Below are 26,656 nucleotides of genomic sequence, written 5' to 3' on the forward strand. Positions count from 1 at the left end.
CTGTCAGAAGCCCCTCTCACAAAGAGGCACAGTCCCATGAACTCCCTTCTTCAGCCTCAGAACAGAAGTGGACCTCCTAGCCAGGCTTCCAGGATGGAAGCGAGCTCTTCAAAGCCAAAAAGGCTGGAGCCTGGAGGGGACTCCTTGGCAGATGCTAACACAGCCAGTTCAGCCTGCAGTCTTCTGCCTCTTTCCCTGCTGCCCTGTCCATAGGCTGAAGGCACCATCACTCCCAAGGCTTCCTCCCTACTCTAATAACTGCCTGGAGGAAATAGACAGCAGCCAGCCTCACCAGGGGATTTCCTCTTCTCTGAGATCCTAGAAATCGACTTTCTGCTCTGGACACCGCTGAAGCTACTTCCCCGCTAGCTTCTGCTTCCCATTGGTCACCCCCCCCACCTCCACCTCGCCCCCCCCCCCAACACCCAGCAAAAATACCCAAGATAAAACATGGATGGTAAACTCACAGGCGTCTCTTCCTCCTTGGACTTCATCTTGACAGTCCCAGCAAGAAATCCCGTGAGCGGCCAGCAGAGGGGGCCAGAGGCCCACAGTAGCGGAGAGCAAGCTGTGAGGAGGGTGCTGGGGTGGCCAGCAGAGCTCAGGTGTCTGCTGGGTCTCTCTAAGGGCAGCTTCCCACAGCAGAATCACCAAAGACGACGCAGATTCTGCACCCACTTGAGCCTGGTGAGAGACTCAGGGCTTAAATATTAAGGATCGGCATGGATCACGCTGACGGGGCGGCCCAAATTCAAGAAGGTGCACGGAGATAAGGGCCCAGTGCTATCTCTAGGGCCCAATGCCAGGGCCCTCAGCCAGAACACCAAAAGCAGAAGTCCCCACACCCTAGGCTCGTGGAAACCTTACAAACATTTGTGGTGGCAATGACTTGGGGTTTGTGAGGACAGGGGCCTAGCAAGGGCACAACGCTCAGGTCCCAAGTTCTGGGGCCAGCTCAAGCATAAGCAGTCAGGGACATGTGGGGTCAGGGACACTTCTGGCAGCTTCCCACATCTGTAAATGACCTCCAGCCTATGGTACTTGAGTTTTTTCTTTATGCTTTGGGCATGTGCACTGTTCCTATTGCATAAACAAGTCTTAAGTCTTAATGCTCCCAGGAAGGCAGGGATCAGATCTTAACTATATCCGGGCCCTTCACTGCGTCTAGCATAAGACTGACCCTCCCTAGTACTGACGTCTGTAGATGACTGCCTGATCTATCCCATTGAGCTGAGACGGAAAGCAGGCCATCTACTGCAGTCTGTCCTAGGTAGCCACGGAGGCGGCCTGGTCTTCTCACACTCAAGACATCCCTCCTCTGCCCCCCTCCTCTCCAGGTTCCGCCAAGCTAACATTTGTAACCTTTTCTTACAAGCAAAACAGGGGGAGGAGAAAAAAGAGAAGGCAGTAGCAGCAGAAGCCCAGAGGCGAGGAGGGGGCTGAGTAAGCAGAGCCCTGGGGCTCTCATGACACCTCACAAGGTCTCACTCCCCAGCTGCCCAGGATCATGAAGGCTCAGAAGCACCAGAAAGAGGTTCCTTCGAGGCCTCATTGCACCACCAAGATGACCCTGAGGTGGTATCTGGCATCTCCCTAATGGGAGGGTTCAGCTCCCCTCCAGGGACAACTCACCCATCAGCACAGTAACTGAAGGACAGGAAAAAGGGGGGTGGAGCTCAGGGTGAACCATTAGTCTGCTAAGAGAAAAGGGACAAACAGGAACCAGGGGGATGTCTGCCAGGCAAACCAGCAGGAGAGAGGTCCCTTTTCCTCTAGAGTATGTTCTTGTCTTAACATGTCTGAAACGTTCCCAAATCTGCCAAGGATGTAGAGCTTCCTGCTCTGGGGGTGGGAAGCAGGAGCCCAAGGTGCCATGACGTGGTGGAAAAGGTGATGCCCAGGGTCTGGGTCTCAGCTCCATACCTGCTATGGGAGCTTGGTGGAGTGAGCACAGGCTCTGAGACTCAGTGTCTACCACTGCACTGGGAGGGGTGTGTGAAGGGAGGGGGGCTTGGAAAGCCCTGGCAGGAGATGAGAGTGCTGCAGGAAGACACCTCGCTCCCTGGGGGCAGGTTACACCTTTCAGCCCACGGCAGAGGGCTCGGGTCAGAAGGCCTGCTGTGACTCCTCACCCCGCCACTCGCTAGCAATGCGGCCTCCACAGGCCCTGTACACGCCTCTTCACAACTGCAAGAGGAGGCGGCAGCACCCACAAAACAGCAGGCTGGAGAAAAAGGCCTCAGGGATGAGACCGGTGGCATCAGGAGCTGGAGGAGAGGGTGGGTGAGCTGAGCCCTGGAGATTCTCTGCAGCTCAGCTGCAAAATCGTACATATGATCCTTATCTCCCAGGGCTGTAGGGAGGGGAGGATCAAATGGGAACATGAGTAAAAACGCCTGACACATCGTAGGTTTTACTGAAATAAATGACTAACGACCCAGCAATCCCACTACCATCCACCCTGAGAAAACTATAATTCAAAAAGACACATGCACCCCAATGTTCATTGCAGCTCTATTTACAATAGCCAGGACATGGAAGCAACCTAAGTGTCCATCGACAGATGAATGGATAAAGAAGATGTGGCACATATATACAATGGAGTATTACTCAGCCATGAAAAGAAACGAAAGTGAGTTATTTGTAGTGAGGTGGATGGACCTAGAGTCTGTCATACAGAGTGAAGTAAGTCAGAAAGAGAAAAACAAATACCATATGCTAACACATATATATGGAATCTAAAAAAAAAGAAATGGTTCTGAAGAACCTAGGGGCAGGGCAGGAATAAAGACGCAGACGTAGAGAATGGACTTGAGGACACGGGGAGGGGGAAGGGTAAGCTGGGACGAGGTAAGAGAGTGGCATGGACATATATACACTACCAAATGCAAAATAGATAGCTAGTGGGAAGCAGCCACATAGCACAGGGAGATCAGCTCAGTGCTTTGTGACAACCTAGAGGGGTGGGATAGGGAGGGTGGGAGGGAGACGCAAGAAGGAGGAGATACGGGAACATATGTATATGTATGGCTGATTCCCTTTGTTATATGGCAGAAACTAACACACCATTGTAGAGCAATTATACTCCAACAAAGATGCTAAAAAAAAAAGAAAGAAATGCCTAGTCCTGAGGCTCCTTCACATGTGTATGTATACACACACACACACACACACACACACACACACACACACACACACCACAGTTATTCTAGGAGGTGCCTGGAAGACTCCGCCTGGGACAGAAAAAGCCAAAAAGTAGCTACATATGGAGCAAAGTTGAGAGTGGCAGGCGGACACAGGAAGAGCTGCAGCTGCACTAAAGCGACAGGCTATGGAAAGACATTAGCCACCAAGCAACTGTCCTTGTGCAAAGAGAAGTGCTGCTGGGTAACTGCCACCAAGTGTGCTTCCTGGCAAGTCCTGGCTACCCTGCCACCTCCTCTTTGGCCTGGCAGAGACAGGCTCCATCTGAGCAGGGGACAGGGCAGTTGCTGGCCCTTTGCAGGCTCAGGCAGCTGAGCCAAGGCAGGTGTCTCGGGCCACACTCTTTCCGCTCTCGCAAGTTAGCCTGAGTCCAGGGCGACAGACAGGTTCCCGTCATCCTGGAAGGGGACCCCTGAAGGACGCCTGGACCCTGAAGGAAGCCCAGGTCCTGTATGCCAGGCTCTCCTCTGCACGCCCAGCAGCTTTCAGCCCTCTCTTTCCCTGGGTTCCCCTTTAGTTTTTTCTTCCTCTTCCCCTCGTTTTCATGCAGTGCTCCTTCTTTCTTTAATACTCTTAAATATTAAGTTTTTTCTTGTCTCTTCCTTTGCCATTGTTATTACTCTTCAGGTCCCCACACCCGCCCCCCCAACCACATTCTTTAAAAAAATCTTCCTTCTTATTTTTCTTTCTCCTGGGGAAAAAAAAAAAAGCACAAACCACACACACATTCTGAAGGGTGGGAAACCTGAGAAGTCATAGGCTTCAAGAGCAAAGACTAATGCTGAAGAGCAGCTAAATTTAGTAGCTTCAAATACAAGGTGAGGTCTTCAAAAAATTTCAGGTTCCAAATGTGCTGTGAAAATCTCCCGGTTAGAATTCCTCCATGAAAGGCTGGCAGCTGCTCCAATGCTCACCTCTTGGAAATGGGGGTTTGGGAACTGGTCAGTACCCAAAGGTCCCTCCCCTAACACTCACTCTTAGAGTCAGCCAGTTGGTCCATTTTCTTAGAAACTCATGTCACCAAAGAGCCCTACTTCCCTCTGGGGACACACAGGAGGAAGGGCCATCTTCTTCAGGATGAACTAGAGCAACTAAGGTGGGCGCATTTCCTAGGAGCATGTGGAGAGGCTCGGCCACATGAGCTGGCAAAGCAGACAGGAAAGGCCAGAGTAGAGAGCGCCGTGGGGCGTGCACACACCACACCACCTTGCAGTTGCTTCCAGGGAGGGAGGAGGCCATCTCTTTCGCCCATGGGTCCTCGGCCTGTCTAATGACATGGACACTCCTGTTACAGAGTTCATGCCATGAGCCAGACGCCGGGCAGTGGAGAGGACCACACACCTAGGTCACTTTTAGGAAAATCAAAACTGGTGCCAGCTGGGTAGGAAAGAGGGACGATTTCCATGCCTTCTATAGCCACTCTATTTCCCTGGGGGAGGCGGCATTGGGAACAGGACTGGGAGAAAGTGACCCAGAGAGGAAGCAGTGTCTCCTTTTTGGGCAGTTTTTAGGTAGCAAAGCGCCCTCCACCCCACCCTATTTGCCAAGAATAATTTAGGATGACTCCCTTCTAAAAGCAGAGGACTGAAACACAGAACTCTTGGGGCGTCCTGCTGACTCAAGGGCTCAGAGCTTACCATGAGCTGACGTGATTCAACGAGAAATGTATGTGAAAGCAAAGCAGTCTGCAAACTGCAGCATGCTGCCCAGTGGGCCCAAAGGGACACGTCAAAGGCCATGGTTGGCATGGCCTGGGGGTGCCCACAATGCCCTGAACCCTTGAGGAGCCAGTAGACAGGCATGGCACCCAGATAATATTTGGGTCTGAAGCTGCCTTCTCAGGCAGCAAAGAAACCTTATATAATGAAGTTAATATTACAGAGTACTTTTCTTTCCAGGGCAGGGTTCGCCTTTCCGGCCACCCAAAGGAGGCCTCCTGGTCACAGTATCACTTAGGATCTGATTTAGCTTCTGCAGATCATGCTGAATTATTCATTAGCTATGGATACTGGCCCAGCTCTGGGGTCCCGGTGGTGGGGTACCTGAAGTGAGCACACTCCCCAAATCCAGCCTTGGAGGAAGGTCAGAGGGACAAAAGAATCAGGGGCATCAGACTCAGGATGCGGAGGATGTGGGTGCAGGAGCTGGGGCGGCGGGAGGGCTGGAGGCAAAGAACAGTCAGACAAGCTGCCTGCAACACCCCAGCGCCTGCCACTGGAGAGAGAAGGGAAGTCAGAGAAGGCTTCTGTTCCCAGGAACTTTGCTCACTGCCTCCAGCCCCCACTGCAGTTCAGGGGAGCCCTCGGTTCCCTGGGAGCCTAGAAGGAATGCAGTGGGGTGTGTGCACGCATCACTGCTCCTGTTTCAGAGTCCTCTGCCCTGTGGTGCACAGAGAAAGCCCAAACTGTGCCTATGAAAAGAAAGAAGAAGCAGAGCAGGGATCAGGTAAGTGATACTGTATTTCCATTGCCTCATCTGGCACCAGAAGAGACCAGGGTCACGTTTCGCATCTCAGGGATGTGGTGCATCCAGAGAGGAATGTGCCCGGTGGCTGGGGAGACCTGTGCCAGCTGCCAGGACCCATGCCCACATCACCAGCGCTGGCTCGCCATCATCTGGAACCACTGACAGAGAGCTCCTCTTGCTGCTGTTATCAGCTCTGTTATCACCCAAACCTTGAGCACACCTTCCACTGGGGCGTGTCTGAGGGGGCTGAGGCTCCTGGGGGGAAGGCTGGGGGTCTGACTGCTGTCTCCCACCCGTGTCTGGGCTGGCAGCATCTCACCCCCCACCCCTGGGGCTGTGCTTAGAGTCAGGTGGGTAGAGAAGGCATGACATCAGGTCTTGCTAGGTAACTTGGACGTTATCTAACTTCACCCCCTGTACCTAGGGGAATTTTGTACTCCCAGAAGCCAGAGCTAATCTGGAGAGCACTGGGTACTTTCTATCTAGAAAGAAAGTCATGGATGTCAGTAGGGAAAAGACGAATAGAGGCTAGTTCCAGAGGCCAGCTGCCTGCTGGGGCAACTGAGTCCAAAACCCTGCTCTAAAGTCAAGAGGCTGCTGCTGCCTATGATCTCCGGTATCAGAGCTTTAGGTAAGGGGCAGAGTCATTTTTTTGGCCCCTCTCCTGATTGGACAGGACCCCTAAAAAGCAAGGGGGCGTCACCTGAACATGAGGAACTCAAATCGGACTAAAGGAAGAACTTAACTCACCAGGTACCTCAGATATACTGGGCAACAGGGGCTTTTAATCACCGAGACAGGGAGCAGCGGTTCATGGCGAAGCACAGAGCTGCCCTGCCGTGGCTGGCGGGCGGCTGGCAGCGTGGGCACTGCCTTGGGAGGCCCTCCTGAGGCCGCTGGGCTGGCTGCCCCTCTGCCTAAGGAGCCTTTCCACACAGAGGAAGAGAGAAGGGAAGAGGGGATGAGAGAGGGTGGAAGAGGGGAACAGAGAAGGCAGCTGTCCTCCCCAGCCACTGCATGTGGGTCCAGGCTGGCACAGACCGGCGCATGTACACGAGCGACTGAACAGAAAGAGTGTAACGCAGCTCTAAAGGTGGATGCGTCTGTGTGGACAGGCCAATGGGCCAGCCGGACAGGGCCCCGTCGGCCTCCCACGGAACCTGGGCGACAAGCTCAGACACATCAGGAGGCCTCACAGATGAACGGTCCAGCCTCCCCCAGCTGCCGAGGGAACCTGTTCGGAAACCTCTCTCAGCAGAGCTGGCCCCACCCACCTCTGAACCGGTAGGCCTCCAGACATAAAAAAACCAGGCTCCTCGACACCTGCCAAGATCTGTCTTCTTGGCAAAAGCCTAGGGCTAAGGGCAGCCCCTCACTTGCCACTCCTCAGAGTAAACAGGGGTGCTTATTTATGCCCCTTATTTATTTGGGCAGAGGAGAAATCTTGTTGTTGGATAAATCCGGCGGGGGAGTGTACAGGACAGGCTGCCCAGAGTCTGCTCTGGTTTACGTGATGGGCGGAACGTCCCTGGTCTCCCCGTCTGGGGCCTGGAGATAACACCTCCATGAGGCCACGGGGAAGCGTCCATCGTGGCATCATCTCCACACTCTCCCCCTCACCTCTCAGCACCTGGTCCTCTCTCCCACCCTGCCTGCCCTCGAAGCCAGGGGGCAGCAGGCTGGCCTGTCGGTAAAGTCCTCCTGCCACTGAGCACTCCGTGCTGGTCTCCTAAGGCTCTGGACATCCTCTGTGAGCCTCAGGCTCCCACCACCCCAACCCATGCTGCTCCTCATCCTCTGGGGACCAGCCACGCTGCACAAATGGGGAAGGATGACCAGGGCAAGGTCAGGGGCTAGGCTGGTAGAGCTGGCTGTGAACTCAGCACTCCTGCACTCTTCCTCTCCCAAGACTCTCCAGCTGGAGCACCTTGCGCAAGCCTTCTGAATGCGGCGACAGCTGGAGAGAGCTTTTGAACAAGGCCGAGAGGCAATCAATGACCAAGCCAAACGTGGGAGAAAGGGAAAACAAGCCTCTGACCCCTGCAGGGGCTAATCCACTCTCTGAAAGTCTGGGAGCAGGTTATCAAGGCAGGACAGAAGAGTTGCTAGATTTTCCTGAGCGTACACTACATTTTCTAGGGACTGCTGCTCAGCAAAAGAGAGACCGGGAAGTGGAGTGAGACTTATCTGCTGAGGAACCAGGAGGTCCAATTCCATTGCCACTGCACATATAACCAGTGGTTCCTGCTGAAAACTCCAGGGCCCAGATTTCCAGAGGTTACGGCCACACACAGATGGGGAACCCAGATGTCACCTGCATTCTCTATTTACCTGCCAATGCCCCAGTGCACCAATAATGATGGCTTAATTTTTCCACTTTATAGACATAAGACAGAGAGTGGTTATCTTGCTCAGTGTCACACAAGTAGTAGAAAGCAGAATGGCGAGGTTGAGATGACAATCTGTTTTTGTTTTGAAAGGGGAATCATTTAAGAAACAACCTTGAAGACAACCAAGTAGATCTGGAGGGAACAAATGACAGGCGAACAACATCACTAAGACTGAGCTGCTTCCTGGGACTGTGAACCCTTCTCTGTGCCTCTGCTGCACCCTTGCTCTCCCTGGGGCTCCAGGTCCCCTACTTTCTTAGGGAGGGGCCAGGGTGAGCCTCACAGGACAGCTAAGGAACTTTAGCTGCCTCCAGGGTGTTTCAGTAATTCAACCCCTGATAGGGCCGGCTCTGGTCTGAAAGTCAGCTGCTAAGTTCTAAACAATGGCAAGGGGTGTGGGTAGTGGGGGAGGCTTATGAATTAAAAATAGATGCTAGTAATCACCAGGGAGCTTGCAGAGAGCATGTGGAGCTATGTTTACTAGAGAGAGAAGAATCCCTTCTATTCATGCCCAGAGACCAGGGTGGAACCACCACCAGCTTATCACACCAGCCAACGGCCTCTGGGTTTGGGGGAGTCAGCTGACCATGCAGGGTTTACTGATGGCTGGAAGACCCCCTTCCTCAGGACACAGAGGCACCCCCTCTTCTCAGCATCCCCCAGGGCCACGCCCATCCCTGGGGGGACAGTGCCAGATCAGAAAGGATGTATAACTGAAGGGGAAATTGCAACCAAGAGACAAAGCCACCGTCCTTGGGCTGAGGCAACCCGCTCATGATGGAAATTGCATAAAATGGTCCCTGGTGGTTTTAGTGACTTCAGATCTCAGTCTGGTCTTGTGGACATGCTAGAAACATGGGGTCTAGTCTCCTCTCTGCCATGAACTGGCTGGGTACCCTTAGGCAAGCAGCCTCCTGATTCCTGTAGGCCTCGGTCTGCTCATGTGTAAAATGGAAATAACAGTACCTGCTCTGACAACTTCACAGGGATGTTATTAGGAGTAACCAGGGAGTATATGTATGACAAAGCTTTGGAAAGATGAAATTTCTAAATAAGGATATAAAGGTCCTTATTAGGTCATAGGAATAACCATTTTCCCCATTCCCACCCTGAACCCAGGGACCCTTCCCCCAGTGAGCTCACCCAAGAGTCTCCTGGCCTGTCTTCCACCAGCAGCAAGAAGAGAATCCTGCCTGCCTCCTGGATACCGTGCGGACAGTGTAAAGACCAAACAGGAGCCTGCGGAGAAGCTCCCCAGCTGATGGGCTCCCCACCCCCTCCCCACTGCATTCCCAATCAGCAAACATCAACAAACCCTCACCAGCCTCCGAGAAAGTGCCCACCGCGCACCCACTCACACAGCCTCAGGACTACAAGGTTCCCACTCTCCCTCCTCGCTAAACAGCTCTAGGACCAGAGACCCTGGCTTGACAGGACTGTACTAATTTGACTTTTAAAATGCATCCGCTGACTCGGCAGTGAGAGGTGGACTTGGCAGCTGCTGCAAGCAAAATACTTGCTCACTGAGAATTCCCTGCGGTCCAGTGGTTAGGGCTCGGCACCTTTCACTGCCGTGGCCCGGATTCAATCCCTGGTCGGGGAACTAAGATCCCACAAGCCACGCTATGTGGCCAAAAAAAAAAAAAAAAACTTGCTCATTAAGGGCTGAACAACTGGTTCATCCTGTGGGTCCCTCTGGGTCTCCCTTCCTTCCACAAGGCCACATTTCCCTTTCAGCCAACACAGCCAGATCTCACTCTTGGCACAGACTTTCTCTGTAGTTGAAACTAAGCTTGCAGATGGTCCAGTGCCATCGTTTTAAATACTCTCTATATGCTGACAACCCCCAAGTGTCTGCCTCCAGCCTGGGTTTCTTCCCAAGACTCCAGACTCCAACATCTGACTGCTTATTTGGTCTCTCCATGTGGACGTTTAACAACCATCTCAAAAGTAACGTGTCCAAAGACTAGCTCTTATTGCTGCCCCATAGCCCCTCCAGATATCTGGTCCGTGTGCTGTCTTTCCCAACTCAGTTAACGGCAATTTCTTCTTTCCAGATGTCAGGCCAAAAACCTGTGAGCCATCTCTGCCTGCTCCCCTTCTGTCGTGCCCCAAATCCATCAGGAACCTTTGTAGCTTGATCTCTGAAGTGAATCCAGAATCCAGCCACTTCCCCCACTCTCACCCTGCAGCAAGCCACTGTCAGCTCACCCCTGGAGGCTTCCAACAGCTTCCTAGCCAGACTCCCTGCTCACGCTGTGGCTCATAGCCTAGTCTCCACAGAGCAGCCCAAGCGGTCTTCTTCAAGGGTGTCACTCATCTGTACAAAACCTAATGACTTCTCATCTCACTAGAGAAAAAAGTCAAAAGCCCTTTTCCTGGCCTACTAGTGATCTGTAGCCCTCCCTGCGCATCTTTTAAAAACTAACAAAAACCAGACTGCCTCAACCAATATTGGCCTCCTTTCTCCTCCCCGGAAGAGCTGACCCTCCACTTCCAGCATCTGCTCAATCTACTAAAACTGGCTACTTGCCACGGTTATCAATGACCCCCACTGCTTGATACTATCTATGTACATTTCCAAATCCAGATCTGACCTGTCACTCCTGCTGCATTTCACTCCGTTGAATACTTACTTCCTCCCTCTTTAAACTCCTTTCTCCTTATACTTCGGCATCATTTCTCTCCAGGTTCACTCCTGCAGACCTGGCTGCTCTGCCCCTTATACGTCGTCTCTGTCCTTGGTCTCAGCACCCTCGACACATGCCCTTCGACCGTCTCATCCGCACCCAGGATTTCAAGCTCAGTACTGGCTCCCAGAGCGCTCGTCACAGCCCAGACCTCTCCCCCAAGAACCCCACTGCCAGTTGGTGCTCTTTAGATGGACAGCTCCCAAAGGCACCTGCAATTCAACATGTCCAAAAGTGAACGCATCACTTGGCTCCCAAAACATGCTCCTTGGGCTTCCCTGGTGGCGCAGTGGTTGAGAATCTGCCTGCCAATGCAGGGGACACAGGTTTGAGCCCTGGTCTGGGAACATCCCACATGCCGCGGAGCAAGTAGGCCCGTGAGCCACAACTACTGAGCCTGCGCATCTGGAGCCTGTGCTCCGCCACAAGAGAGGCCGCGATAGTGAGAGGCCCGCGCACCGCGATGAAGAGTGGCCCCCGCTCGCCGCAACTAGAAAAAGCCCTCGCACAGAAACGAAGACCCAACACAGCCATAAATAAATAAATAAATATTTTTTAAAAAAAAAAAAACATGCTCCTGTGTTTCCTCAACTAAAGAATGCCCCATTCCTAAAGTTGCTAAGCCAGAAAACTAGAGTCCTCCTCCACTCCTCTTTCTTTGTCTTCCATGTCCACTTTCTTGCCTATACTATCGATGAGAACTGCCAAAGGTCTTCTGAATTTATCTCTGCCTTTCCATCCTCACTGCTGCAGCCTAGACTCCGGCAATAGCTCCAATAACGGTTTCTTTGACTCCACTCCTGTCCCGCTTCCTAATCTACTGTCTACACTAAGACCCAAAGGGACCTCCTCCTGCCATTTTCCTGCCTAACACCCTTTGATAGCTTCACACTACCCCGGACTCAACATGGCAAGGCCTTTTGTGATCTAACCCCTGCCTACCTGTCAGCCCCCAAAAGTACTGGACGCTCCAACGACAATGAACCCCGGGCAGTCCCTGGCATCAGCTCGCTTGCCTTTGTACACACTATACCGTTCCTCCCCCCACCCTTCCTCCCAATTCTCTGGCTAAATTATACTCCTTCTTCAAGATTCAGCTCAATGGCTTCCTCTAGAAGGTCTTTGCCAACAAGCTCCCATATCCTCTATCACAGCCTCATCACCCTATCTTGTCCATTCACCAGCCTGTCTCCCCTCTATTCAGTGAGGACAGTACCTCCGGCTTATTCATTCTTATAGCACATAACAAGTATGCAAGAAATAGCAATACTTATTATATGAATAAAAGAATGAATATAGAAATTCAGAAAGTACCAAACTAGATTTTCTCCTTACCCAACAGCCCTTGATGGACTCCTCCTCTATCTTCTTTGGTTGGTAACAATAATAAAAACCATACTGTGCCAGGCTCCATTCCAAGTATTTGACATATATGAACCCATTTAATCCTAGAGCAATTCTGCTATTATTATCCCCATCTTCAATTGAGAAAACTGAAGTACAAAAAAATTAAGTGACTCAGGCAGTAAGTGGCAGAACCAGGGTTGATGCTAGTCTGTGCTCTCAACCACTGCATGTATTGCCTCTTGAGAGCATGTTTAAGGAAAACAAACCAAAATTACTATCAGCCTGAGCAAAAGATAATTTTAAAAAACAAATCCCCAAACAAACAAAAATCAGCCTTTTGGGGATCATCTCTTGCTTTTGGCTTGTCCTATCTCTGGCTCCTTCCATCAGACACACAACTCTGCAGGCGGCAGCGTGTCCACACCCACCAGGCCAGGCCCCAGCTCAGGTCCTCAAGGCCACAGGCCCCTGCGCAGGTGGCTCCTGCCTCTGAGTAGCCCCAACCCGGAAGGCCCTCCTCTTGCCCCGCCTCACCTTGTCGCTGAGACCCTCCGCCTCCTCGGCCAAGAGGTTGCCACCGTCAGCCAGCAGCAGGGCCGTGTCAGTGGTGGAAGAAGACCGGGGGCGGCACTGGTGCTGGTGCAGGATGGCGGCCAGGCTGCTGTCCTGGGGTGTCTTGCGCAGCAGGTGGGGGCTGCCGCGCTGAGGCTCCAGGGAGCTGCTCTTGGTGCGCCGGCTACTGCCCCCGCTGCCGCCACTCCCACTGCTGCTGTGCAGGCTAGCACCCCGCTTGATGGAGGGCCGGGAGCGGATCTGCTGCAGCACGCGGTTGAAGGCAGTGGGCCTGGCGGGCAGGTCGTGCAGGGACATGGCGTAGGAGACGCGGTGCATCTCCGGGGAGCGCTCCTTCTCGTCCGGGGAGTCATGGTCGGACATGCCCTGCTGCTGCTGCTGCTGGGAATCCTGAGACGTCTGATGCTCCCTCTCCCGTGACCGGCGGCGGCCGTGGAACAGGTGCTTGAAGCCGTGGCCAAACATGGAGCCCTCTGAGAGCTGCTGGATTTTCTTAAGGAGGAAAGATGAAGAATCTGGTGAGTGGAAAGCTCTCGAATGCCTAGTCGGTTGCGGGCAGAGGTGAGGGGTCCATTCCTGGGATATGAGTGTAGCTCCTACAGCCATCTGAATCTGGACGATCCCCATGAATGTCCTGTCATGCCTTAAAGGTCACCTTGCAGAAAGGTGGCAACCCAGACCAATTCCTCTCATTCACAAAGAAATGTACCCGTATGGCTTCCCACAGGACATTCCAACTCCACACATGGTTCAGGATTACTGGTCATGATATCCTTGTGGCTATAGTCTGGGGCTCAGTGGCACATGCGGGCAGCACTTGGCTCATGAGGTTTATCCCTCTGGACTGATTCTCCCTCCATCCCCTAGTCCCTTTCTCCTTCCAATTAGGTCCTTCCTCCAGATGCTCTTTTGGCCCACCAAGCATCCATTTCCAAAGACGCCTCACTGCAACACTCCCTGGGAAAATCAGGGTCATACAATCAGGTTATACAATTGTAGCAGATATTGCTAATGACCTACCCAATAACTATTCTCCTTTCTTTCTTACCAAATTGCATGGCCTTATTGTGCCATGCTAAAAATTCTTGCTTCATCAGACCCCCGTGCAGCTAGGAGTAGACACGTGACATAGTTTGGGCCAATGAAAAGCAAGGTGAGCGTTTCTGGGGAAACTTTTGCTTACCTAATAAAGGTACTAGCCCTTTTTACCTCTTCCCATCTGGAATGTGGAGGTAATGCCTGGAGATGCAGCAGCCACCTTGCAACTGCAAGTAACTGGCATGATGATGAAGACCTACACACAGATGGTAAAGCCCCCAACAACAGGCCTGGGAACTTGATGGCCCGATGGAATCACCAACCCAGCTGTGAATGCCTACCCTGGGATTCTTGGTTCATGAAATAAACAAGTCTATCTTTATCTATACAACTCTAGAATAATTTCCTCTTATTTATAGCCAATCTCATTCCTGACATAGCAATAAAATAAATTTTACTGAAGCTTCCGAGTTGGTGAATACTTCCACATACCAGGAGGGTGGCACATCCCAGTCCCAGGGCCACAGAAGCTCCTGTACTCAAGACCTTCCAAACCTCACCGTATGTGCCTCTTCATCTGGCTGTTCATCTGTACCCTGTACAATAAACTGGTAAATGTTAAAAAAGTAAATAAACTACCTCAATGGGCATACCTTGTAGTGCGGTCAGTAATGTGACCACTTCTTTAGAATACAGTCTTAGTGTCTTTCCACTCAGACTGGAACAAACCAAAGGGGCTCTGGAGCCCAGTGCTGCACTGGCCCCGGCTTCCCTCTTAGCTCTGCCGCTGAGATGCTCCACCTGCTCCCCAGGCAGCACTGCTCAGCGAGAGGCAGTCCCACCACCCGGCCAGGGCGAGGCAACGTGTGGGATAACTCCAGACAGCTGCTTCTGTCAGGGGGTCGGCTCACGTGGTGGAGCTGAACCCTCGGCAGAAAGCTTCAGAGCCAACAGCAGGAGGGGTGGGACTTTGAGGACCAGGTGAGAACGCCCACTCTGTAACTCCTGAGAGGGAAACTCAGAGCCCAGCCACATGGGGTTCAATGTCTTCATCTGTAAAACTCATCACCTCAGGAGGCAGCCTCGGTCATCTAGGAAACCTTGCAAAGAATTCCAAGTACTGGCTTTTCTTTTTTTTCTAGAAACAAACTTACAGAGCAGAAAACTTGAACCATGCAGACACCAAGGAGAAAACCAGCTTCAGATCTTCTGAATTAGCTGACCCCACTCTCACTGTTAACTTTACATCTCAGCGTGCTTTGTGCAGACACTACTGTAAGATGTAAGCTGCACTTACATCTGATGTCAGTAACAACGCACACTACTGTGGATTACGTCAAAGTGCAGAATTTTCATTTTTCACCTCGTTTGAGTAGCCCCACAATCCTCAAAGTAGGTGGGGCCCCTGTAAAACCCATTTTACAGGCCAGATAAGTTATATCATCACAGCTCACCGTGAACTAACGGTTTACAGTTTTCGATATGCTCTTTCTCCTGCATTCTCTCACTTGATTTTCCCAGAAACTAATAAAAGCAACAGCAGCAACATTTCCATTTTTGGTGAGGAAATTAAGGTGACCATTACTCCTACTCAAGAATTTAATCCTGGGGCAGCCCCGCAGACGCTAGGTTTCACAGTGCCAGGTCTCCCGATGGGAGCTACCATCTCCTCAGGGCCAGCCTGAGGCAGAGTCTGCTCAGGGTAAACCCACCACGTCCAAGGCAGGCCGGACTGAGGAGTGCACTCCGCCAGACTTGGCAATGGCCAGATCCTGCAGCCTCTGGACCAGGGACAGGCCAGGACACCCCCCTCCTCGTCGGGCCCAAGCTGACAGCAGACCACCCTCCAGGCATCGTAGATGGGGCCAGCTGGCTCTGGCATTTGTCCAGCAACTTCTGCCAAATGGTCACATTACATATTACAAATTGTCTTTCTAGCATTCTATTCCAAGCCTCTTTCTCCTCTCCCCACCACTCCTAACCTAGCTTCTCCAACACTGAGGCCCCTCTTCCACATCCACTCAGATACAGGGTTCCCTTCAAGACGGCACCACAGTCCCAAGGCATTTCCTCTCCCTGAGCCCCAGGAGAAGGGGGTAGGCACTGGGGACAGCAGCCACCACTGTCTGCTATACTGCACTGAATCCTAAAATCCTTGGTCAAATTACTTTTAATATCATACAACAGCATTTTCCAAAGTGCTTTCCAAGGTATGCTGTCACTCTAACCTGACGCTAGCCTAACCCCAGGCGGCAGGATGTCACAGAGCATCAGTGTCTCCATTTTGCAGATGAAGAAACTGAAGCACAGCACAGTTAAGGGGCTCATCCCAGTCACACAGAAGAACCTCCAACTTCTAGTCTAAGTTACCTTCACTGGCTCACACACTGATTCCGAGACTAAAGCAGATACAGTATTTACGTGTGTCCCAGAACAGTATCACAGGCAGGATTAAAACAAAACAAAAATGCCTGGGCCACGGGGGGTTCCGCCCCCTGAACTGCAGTGGTGAATCTTCCCGTGCCACACTGTAGGACTGGGGCAAGAAGACAAAGAATAATGGGGGGAGGAAGATGGCTCCAAACGCAGGGGTTTTTCCTCACTTATAAGGTGCAAGGCAAGAAAGCAGGGTAACACATGGGCTGGGCTGTTTCTGCATGTGGGTGTCAGGGAGGAGAGAGTTAAGGAGTTTTGACATACCACGGTAAGTGTTCAAAAAAGAAACCAGCACATACACATAACCAGCCACAAGTTTTGGAAATGAGGAAAACCATGGTGACTAGCTTGAGGGAACTCAGCCACCAACGCGGCAGAAAGCACCACCTGCTCTGACTAACAGGTTCCAGCTACTAAATGTCACTTGCTTCTCCACATTGACTATTGCTTTTCCCCAGCTGCCAGAAACCATTTTGGTGGCCAAACGAAGCCGTGTATTCATTAGGAAAAGGGAGCTGAGATGTTTCAGAGTTAGAGATGGGACACAAACAGCTTTCCTGACCCATGAGAACGAGCAAGGGCTGTCCCAGAACTGCCCAGAGGCCAGAGCAAGGCAAGGGCTGTCCCAGAACTGCCCAGAGGCCAGAGCAAGGCAAGGGCTGTCCCAGAACTGCCCAGAGGCCAGAAGCAAGGCAGAAAGGAGCGCATCCTGGGGCCAGGTGCCTGCACCTGGGGAGGTAAATGAGAGAAGTTTGCTGTCTTTCCCTGAACTATCTTTAAGGGCAGAAAGGGTGCCGTCTCCTTGGAGTGCCATCATCGTCTCAGGAAGAAAGGGTAGACTAGATGGTTTCCGAAAGATCCTTCCTGAGAAGGCTGTGGTCTCTGAACAGTTAGGCTTCATCTCCTTTCCTCCCTGGGTGTGGGTCCCCCAAAGGGGAAGTCTGCTCCAAAAGCTGCAAACACAGCTGCATGAGGTCAAAAGTAAAATGCTTCGGGGTGCAGTGACTTTGGCACCATCTGGTTAAAAATAGCCAAAAGCAGCTTCTAATTCCTCCAGGTCCCTGTGTTCTTAACAACTCCCATTAGAGCTGAAAGGATCTGTAAAAGTGACACTACCTATAGTTAATTATCCCACCTGGCAGCTGACTGCATAGCTGACTGCACATCCCCTCCTCCTGCCTGGGTTTGAAACTCCCTCTGCCCCACCACAGGTCCGGCTGGGAGGGTTCAGGGGGTGATTGGGTCACCGTGAGCCTTAGCAAGCCTAGGTCGCCAACGTTCCTCTATTTATAGGGTCTCTATGGAAACAGGGCCAGCATTAGAGAGCTAATCGCTGTAAAAAACCCACAGAGTCCTACTCTTGAAATACAAAGTGGATTGCAGAAGTCTTCAACTGCCCTTAAGAGGCCTTGGGTGGGGAGCCTGGGGTTGGAGCGGGAGAGGAACTGCCACCCCAGGTTTGGCGCTGACGGCCACAATGATGAAGAGTGAGCGGCTGCAACTGTTTCTCTTAGAAACACAGTGAAGAAAGATTTTTGGAAGCATTTTTTTCTTCCCCAGCATCCCAGCTGACATTAAACAAACAGATCTCAACTCAGGGGCAAGTGATTTCCCCATTCTCAATTTTACTTTAATTCCTCGTTCCTTTATTGCTCAGAGAATTCTGCCTGAGCCAATGCAAGTCAGGCAAGGTGACCTCATGCAGCGGATCTTAAGGCAGAATCAGCTCAACATTTATCAGCATAAAAGATTCTTTTTCTTTTTTAATGATTTTTTTTTTTTGATGTGGACCATTTTTAAAGTCTTTATTGAATTTGTTACAGTATTGCTTCCGTTTTATGTTTTGGTTTTTTTGGCCGCGAGGCACGTGGGATCTTAGCTCCCCGACCAGGGATTGAACCCACACCCCCCCGCACTGGAAGGTGAAGTCTTAACCACTGGACCGTCAGGGAAGTTCCAAAAGATTCTGATTAAAGTTATCTTCACGGTATGCCCTCTCTCTGCCTCTCATCCTACACCCCGTTCACTGCCCGCTGCTCCATACAGCCCTGTCTGACTACGCCGGTCTAAAGTGACCTCACCACCCTGCTCTGAACTCCAGAGCGCTCGTCATCTACACCACTCATCTTGCAATTAATCATGTTCTGCCTTGTGACACGGCTCTGTCAAACGGTTATCCAACTTTTCACCTGCTTCTGGATGAAATCCTCCATGAGCAAATGGAGGGCAGGAGCTGTATCATCTATTATGTTTGTGCCCCCAGTAGTAGGGGGAGAGACCTTAACACAAACACGGCCAATGCTACTTAGTTATTTTCTGAGTGGAAACTCTGCGCATCTACAAGACCATCTTCAAAAGGCGATTTAATCCTTAGACAACTATCTTTTCCAGAGATTTAAAATGCTCATTCGCACAGTTTTTTGTGTCTAACCCAGATCCCTCCTGCTGCAGTTAAAACCTCGTCTCAGTCTATCATCTTAGTAATTGCCTGGAAAAGGATGAACACAGACCCAGGGGCCCAAATGTGTTTCCTGTCCTCACAAATGGCTCAGGTCAAGACTTAATGTTCTCACAGCCAGCTTTGTTTTCCAGGTGGACATCATTCAGCCAGCTTGGCTGGAATAAGGAAGCCTTTAGCCATTTGGTTTGAAAAGTCAAATACTGTCTTTCTCACCCAATCACAAAACATAACTGCGATCCTTCAACAGCTTTGTTTTAACTTTTCAACACGGAGAGAGGCTTAAGTGTTTGGCTGATAAAGGGGGACCCTGTCCAGTATGGCCTCATTCTAAGAATGCTTCCTCCTCATCCATGAGCATTTCAAAGCGAGACGTCTTTCTTAGAGGAGAGATGAAAATAGGCATGAATTTAGAGTTGGCCTCCAAGACCACCACTGAGAAGCCACCTGAGATATTTTTTCCCCAGCTCCTGACACCCACGCTTTTTTAAAACTTCAACCCCAAATTCAGGTCCTATCAAATGTTTCAATTCCTTGTTGACGGAGAGATTCTTGTTAATGGGATTGGCAGTTAAGACAATTAAATACACGAAAAGTAGCACATTCTGTAAATGCCGAGCCTGCACGACAGTTCCCACTGGAACAAGGGCAGCTGGGAATTCATCTAGAACCCAATATGTGGCAGGAGAACAGACAGCTTCATTCACCACATGCTTTCCTGTTGGCCACCAATTCCTCCCAAGCCCATATCCAGGGCTGCTCTGAAAATTCCTGATGGCAGAGGGGGTAGGAGAGGGGCAACCCCAGGTCTCAGGACCCTCTGCCCTCCTCACATTAGGTCCAGGTGGGACAAATACAGGCACCCTCCGCATTCTTCACCACCCTCCACTGTCCCTGACTATTTACAGGGCTGGGGAACTGCTGTCCAGTCAAAAAAGGGCACTGGCCTTACAAGGGACCTGGCACTTGCCCTTTCACTTCCCCCACTTAGAAAGTGCCCTCCTCTTCTTTGGTAATTAACGTTTCCACCCTTTAAAACTTTCTCTAAGTGCACCTCTTCTGATGAATCCCATATGTTTCTGATTCCATCAGTGATGCTGGAAGCACCCTCAAACTTACACGTGCTTCGACAGATGACTTTCTTGCAAGTGTTTCACTCTGTTTGCCTGGAGGCAGAGGCAGTGCCTGCTGCCGAAGAACTGATTTCCCATTTCCTTGTGCTTAGGTCTACCACAATCCTACCTCCCCTGATGAAACATCTCCCAGGGGTCCTGCTCCCACCTGAGACTGTGGGAGTCTTCACACCTGAACATATCACTTCTGAAGGAGAGCTGGGGGCCTCATGACGCAGCAAGGCCACAAAGAGCCCTGCCCTACCATCGGAACCCTTCCCCAGGGTCCCAGAGCACACACAACCCTCCATCCCGCCCGCATTCCCATGAAGTCGCCTGTCTTCTCCATTGAAAAAGTGGAGAAACTGAGGCCCATTAATTTTACTAAAACCCTGGGCCTTAAAAATAAATAAATAAAAGAAGAGAAAAATAAGCAGGGGCTTCTTGGGAATGTCAATGTTCTCTCTCTTAACTTGGGTGGTAGGTAGATGGGGTGTCTGTTTTGCTGTTGTTATTTAAGGGGTACATATGTTTTCAGACACTTTTATATGCACGTCGTGTTTCACAATTTAAAACATGCCTTCCCCGCTGAAGCCATCAGTATCTGTTAACCCATGAACCCTTTGCCAGCAGGCTCTCTACTGGACCGCTGAACGAACAAGGGGCATCGGGCGCAGGTGACGCACCTGTGATCAGCACAGGCTGCGAGCCAGCAAGGAGAATCATATAGGATTCAGTTGTGACTTTCCCTCAGATCTTTGGTTTCTAATCGCTCTTCACTCTGAGCAGACAGGAAGACCAGTGAATGGTGTGGATGAAAGAACCCAAATGAGTCCTGAGTCAAAAGCACTTCGAGGGGCTTCCCTGGTGGCGCAGTGGTTAAGAATCTGCCTGCCAATGCAGGTAACAGAGGTTCGAACCCTGGTCCGGGAAGATCCCACATGCCGCAGAGCAACTAAGCCCGTGCGCCACAACTACTGAGCCTGCGTTCTAGAGCCCCAGAGCCACAACTACTGAGCCTGTGTGCCACAACTACTGAAGCCCGCGTGACTAGAGCCCATGCTCTGCAACAAGAGGAGCCACCACAATGAGAAGCCTACACACCGCAATGAAGAGTAGCCCCCGCTCAACGCAAATAGAGAAAGCCCACGCGCAGCAACGAAGACCCGGTGCAGCCAAAAATAAATAAATACATAAAATTTTTAAAAAAAAGCACTTCGAACCAGGACTGGAATGGTGCAATTCAGAGTACCCCCTTCTTCTTCCAGGAAAAAATATTAGTACTGTTCAGAAATCCCTGGAGAAATTATTTGCAGGGGCTTTTGTGAGGGGATAGAGAACCTCAGGGGAAGTCTAGCGGAAGGCCTCCAGCCTGCAAACCCAGAGCCTTCCTTTCAGGAAAGGCTGGGGAGAGGTGGAGAGGTCTGCGATTTCCTCCCCTGCCCTCGGGCTTCTAAAAGGCATCAGGACAGAGCCAGCTGACTTTCGTGCTTAGCCACTCATCCCAGGCCTCAGCAACATCTACCACATGCTGTATTTTTAACAGGAATGTGTGCTCCATCCCTTTCTGCAGTTTTCCCCTGAGCTCCTCCCACTCCCACTCTCACTGGCACTGCATTTACTTGCCGGAAAATCTTGATGTACTTTTGGTCAGCCGACACTCTCTGTGACCAGCAATCTAGCATCTCCTCCCAACTAGCAAGGAACCTGGCAGCAGCAAAGGACTGGATAATGATCACAAATGAATCAAGACATGAACTCAAGTGGTTCAACAGGAATCCAAGCCATAGGGGGCAGGGGATGTGACTCTGAATTGTTGGGCTCCTGTTGCAGGAGCGTCTGCTGAGATCGCCCCTGAAGGTCACATCAAATGTGTGGAGTAGCTGAGAAGGCCCCCAAAGTACCTGCATAAGCTGCCTGTGGGGCAATGTCCATTTTCAGGCTATTTTTCAGTTACAGTTTTATGATTGCTCCTTTAAGACTGCTGCTTAATTATTTTTCCTTCTTTTCACTGGTCCTCCCCACCCCATAATCACGGATCCCGGGCCACCATAGGAGAAATTTACAGTGCAGTTCTCCACAACACTGAAGGACCATGGAGGGAGACCACGGGAGTCCCTGAAAGCTCTGGCTGCCACTAGCTAGGGCACATTCAGACCAAAATTCTCTCCTCTCCCTCCGCAAAACTTCCACGGAGGTGCTTCACACAAAGCCTTTTTTTTTTTTCCCCCTTTGTCAAGATGATTTCCTCCGTTGCACCTAATCCATCACAATGCCTGGAGCTGTCACAAGAAAACAGAAGTGGGACTAAAGGACCAAAAGTTCCTAACACCAAAGTTTAAAATGAAAACAACAGCAAGCCAGAACTGCGGCTTGCTCCAGGCCAAACACAGGTATGAGGCAGGGGGGTGTTAAAAGTCAAACTTACCCCGTTCTGGTACCACCATCAAATCTAAAACAAGTTAGCTTCTACCCAGTGCTAGAGCCAAAGATGGAATTTTTCCATCATTGGAAAACTGTGCCAGCACTGGTAAACAAGTTTGGACACACTTCAATATTCCTGGTCCCTTTCCCCCAGAAAAAGGCTCAGAAAAGTTGAGTGATGTGCCTGAGATCACAGAGCAAATCAAACTGCGATAGCCCCCAAGTTCATGCCTGGTTCTGAAGTCCCTACGCTGTAAACACGTGATAAAGCAGACAGAGATAAACAGGAAAAGGCCCTGATTGTCTCCCCGTGCTCCCCCTGAGCAGGCAGCAGCTAGGTTTTCTCTGGGCTGCCAGCCTGGGTCCACATGGCGGTGGTTACCTTGGTGATATGCTTTCTCGTGGGGGTGGAGGATAACTTGGAAGGACAACGTCTTTTCTCACACCTGATCTCAATTTTAGTTCGGGGAAAGTCAGCATTTAACATCAAGTGTAGAGTTGTTGCTATGTCTGCCCCAACCAGAATGAGTGTCACAAAAAAAAAAAAAAAAAAAAGAGAGAGAGAGAGAGAGGGAGTATAAGAGGGTGGAGATGAACGAGCTTCTTTAAGCAGCTTTATCTACAAAGACACTGCAGCCCCACACCACAACCAGTCCACCTTCCCTCATGAAGGCAGCTGGGGGAATGAATGGAGCTGGTCGTTTCCACTGCTGCCTGAGCTGAAGAGTCCGGGAGTTTCCAAGGCTGCTGCTCATGGACTCAGCGTGAGAATCCCACCTGGTCAAGGAATCAGGGTTTGCTGGCCAGACCCATCTGGATCGGCCCAGAAGGAAGATGAAGTCTGCAGCAGAAGGCTGGCCCCCTCCCCACATCAGCCTTAAGAGCAGCTCTTTTCCTTCACCATCTCATTTAAAATAGGAACCACACCTCCTGACCACACAGGGTGGGCTCAGAAGTGGCAGGTATGCCAGGTACCAAGGACTTAATGCGCACAGCCTACCCAGTGGAGCTCATCTTAGACATAAGGCTAGCCCCAAAACTCTGAAAAGGACAGCAGCAAAACCAGAGGTCACATTCGAATAACTACCACAAATTTTTAAAGTACACACATGGAGGTAGCAGTCACCTTCTCAGCCCTCCCCAAGAAACACAGACAGGTAACACACAGGTAAGAGCACACTCACCTGCGCTCTAACTTCCTGACTCTGTGCCGCTCAGGTCGAACGAGGAATGTCATTGGTTTATTCTGGTGAGCTCCTTAGTGGCTGCTGCCATAGGATACAGGCTTTATTTAACATAAGGGAGTCCTTTTGCTCCCCTAGCTAAGACCTTGCACCCCCTCTGGAGAAAATGTCCCCCAGGCATCAATCTCCGATGCACCTAAGTTCCTTCCTTGGGCTGACATCTCTCTCAGCCCTGTGGTGAGCTGGCTTGAGAAGCCTGAGCCTGCAGTCCCTGTGGCAGCTCCAGCAAAGGTGCATTATTTATCACAGCTGCTGTTTTAATTAATATAGAGACATCCAATACAGCTCAGTAATTGTCTCGGCGACCTCAGGCTGGAAAATAAAGGACTCCCAGCTGCATGCAATCGCCTCTTTCGGATCCTGGTTCTAAATGCCGGCTCTGCGTGTGTGCAACTTGAACCGAGGCCCCAAACCAGCCTAAGCACTAAGCGGCCACCTGTCAGTTCTCCACCCTGGGGTTGGTTTAGCAAGCGGGCAGGGATCTCCAAGCACTAGCTTAACCTCTGGCTCCACCTAACGGCAAGAAACCCACACTCCCCTTTCACAGATGGACAAACTGAGCTTCACTCCAGGAAGGTCCCAAAAGGAGGAAACTAATTCAGCAAAGAAACTAACGGTCTTTTGCTTGGGCTCCCACGCTGTAATTTTCTTCCCCTGCCATTTTACAGGAGGGAAAGTGATGTCAACTTTTTAGTTAGCATCTTGGATTTCTCCAGCCCTTTGTCTGCGAATAGCACTTCACACACATTATTCAAACAATCTCGGATGCGTAAGTCACTAGAACGTCTGCTGAATAATGAGGAACAAACACAGAGGCCCGAAACGAGCTGAAAGACAGAGGCACAAATGGTACCTGACGTCCAGCACAGGGTCTGGCCCAACATCTGCTCATTCTCGCTGACCTCTGTCTGGCTTCCCCATCACTTTTATTCTGTTAAAGCACTTCTGCGTGGGGCGGGGAAAGCTAAGTCGCCGGTTGGACTCGTAAGGGGAGGGTCTGCGCTCACCTTTAAATCGGGAGGCTTGCTTCGGGGACCCGGGTTGGGCGCCGCGGCAGCGCCCGCATCCGAAGTTGGCCCGCCAGCAGAGTTAGCACCCGTGGCCTCCCCAGGCCGGAGGTCCGCGCCCGGCAGGTGGCAAGCTGCATCTTCCAGCCCAGCTCCATCCTCCTCACCCTGTTGTTGCTGCAGCTCGTCCGATTTGCACCTCTTCATGGTGTATGTGGGTCGGCAAGGGGAATCTGTCCTTCCAGCGCGCCTTCTTGGGGGAGACCGCACCCCCTCTTACACTCAGAAACGAGGCTTGGGGTCTAAATTATTAACGAGGAGGGGAGTCGGCGGATCGCAATTTCTTGAATTAAAAAAATAAACCTTTTTAAAGGAGGGTGAGAGAGGGGAGAGGAAGGGGAGCCTTGGTTACAGCTTGCAATAGTTCATTACGACCTGGGGAGCGGAGACAGGTCACAATCGAGGCTGGGCAGCAGGAGTCCTTGGGCAGTCATTGGAGCGGGAGGAGATAGCCCCCAGCCCCCAAACTTTCTGCTTCAGGGCAAGGGCCGGGCGGAGCGGAGCTGGGCGGCACAGCGCATCCCTCCCGGCGGGCCGGGCTGCTGGGCGCGGCAGGCATGGCGCGGCCGGCCGGGCAGGTCCTCGTCGGCAGCCCTCGGCGCCGACTGCGGCCCCCAGCCCTGCCACGGGCCCCCGCCCCACACTGGCCGGCCACGGAGCCCGCAGCTCGCCGCGCCCCGCCCCTCCCCCGCGCGCGCGCGCGCGCGAGACCCGCTCCCCCCCCTCCGCGCCGCCTGCTGCAAAGCCTCGACCGCCGCCAGAGCCAGCGGCGAGCGCGCAACCTACCCCGCCCAGTGCCTTGGCCCGGGAGGGGGAAGGCGAGGCAAGGAGGGAGTGACAACGGCAACGGGCCAATGGGAAGCCCGGAGGGCTGAGGGGGCGTCGCGCGGCCACGTTTTTAGGGTTGGTTGCATCGTGCGATCCCCCAGGAGCGGTCTGGAGGGTAAGGCTACTGCGTTTTAGCATTGCAGGGAGCGGGCTGCGGAGTAGAGACTGGGGGCGGCTGGCCAATGGAACGCGGTTTTAGCAGATGCGTGAGAATCTGCTAAAACTCACTCAGATGCGTGAGTCTTCCAGGAAAGACTCTGTCGGGGTTCCCCCCACCCACTCATTTTATTTGGCGGGGAGGAGACAAATAGGGATGCTTATGATCGCTGCTTTTTTGCTGTAACTTTGCACATTATAACATCTCTTCAATGAGGAAGACGCGGATCCCCTCTGACACTTGACCTGAAACACCTACCAATGCCTACAATCAGAGCTGCAAATGCAAGGAGAAGAAAGCGGGTGTTCTGCCCCATCGCCCCTTCCCTTTCCCCCACTTTAAGTAAACTATCTCATGAGTCTCAGCTTTATGCTCAGAAATGAGAAAGTATTTCATTTTTGAACACAATAATGTATGTGACAGTTTTTTGCAAACTGTGAAGCAGCTTTGAAATAAGAAGGGGTATTTATGGCAGGAGGTTGAGACATGGAAGAGAGGAAAGGAATGCAATCTCTTTTTCCCATAAATCTCAGCCAAAGTGCGCTGACTAATCTGGAGGCACAAGAGAGCAAATACTGGGGTTACCAAAATACGCAGCCTAGTAATAATAACAACCCCATATGAGTGCCTACCCTGTGCTTACTGTGGATACCATGGTTTTTGTCCACCCAGCAGCCTAGACGAACAGTTCTCAAAGTAGGGTCCTGGGACCAGCAGCAGCAGCATCACCTGGAAACTTGATAGAAATGCAAATTATTGGACACCATCCAGACCTACTGAATCAAAAACAGTGGGCCCCAAAATCAGTTTTAACAAGTCCTCCAGGTAGTTCTGATGCAAGCTAACATTTGAGAAGCACTGGCCTAGACTGTAGTGAAGGGGCCACTCAGTCAGTGAGTCACAGTGATCTCTAAAGTGTTTCACAGTTTCCCCGTCTCTTTCACACCCATCATACCATTCTGGCCTCACTTCAGTCCTACTAGTCTGCGAGTCTCCTGACTCTGTTCTGTCTTTTTCCCATTCCAACCACTCATTTTAATGTGTGTCCTAGAAGAGCCTAAGTTGTTAAGAATTTACTTCAGTCTAGCAGCTACTTTCTAAACAAGGCAGCTCCATTTCTAGAAAACAGGAATTTAGGATGGGCTGGAAATGTAGAACCACCCCCACCTCCACTAGACAGTATCAGGCACAATGTGGAAACACAAGGCCACAAGCCTTTAGC

At 51.5% G+C, this 26,656-nt stretch overlaps 1 protein-coding gene across 3 annotated transcripts in view; it reads right to left on the reverse strand.

Moving 5' to 3' along the window:
• The window catches only part of TMCC2 (transmembrane and coiled-coil domain family 2), a 37,168-nt gene extending 12,009 nt beyond the window's left edge, over positions 1 to 25,159 (reverse strand). Inside the window, exons 1-2 of one of the 3 annotated variants that reach the window (XM_082462061.1) lie at positions 24,390 to 25,159; positions 12,632 to 13,162 (exon numbers count right to left, since the gene is read on the reverse strand). In XM_082462061.1, the coding sequence (XP_082318187.1) occupies positions 12,632 to 13,162; positions 24,390 to 24,596 (738 nt within the window). In that variant the 5' untranslated portion in view covers positions 24,597 to 25,159. Of the gene's footprint in view, positions 1 to 12,631; positions 13,163 to 23,322; positions 24,333 to 24,389 lie in introns of those variants that run through there. The other 2 variants (XM_082462062.1, XM_082462063.1) reach the window with 2 other exon arrangements.
• Positions 25,160 to 26,656: the final 1,497 nt, after the last annotated feature.

Source organism: Balaenoptera physalus, assembly GCF_965194825.1.
Source record: "Balaenoptera physalus genome assembly, chromosome: 1".
Classification (NCBI taxonomy): Eukaryota; Metazoa; Chordata; class Mammalia; order Artiodactyla; family Balaenopteridae; genus Balaenoptera; species Balaenoptera physalus.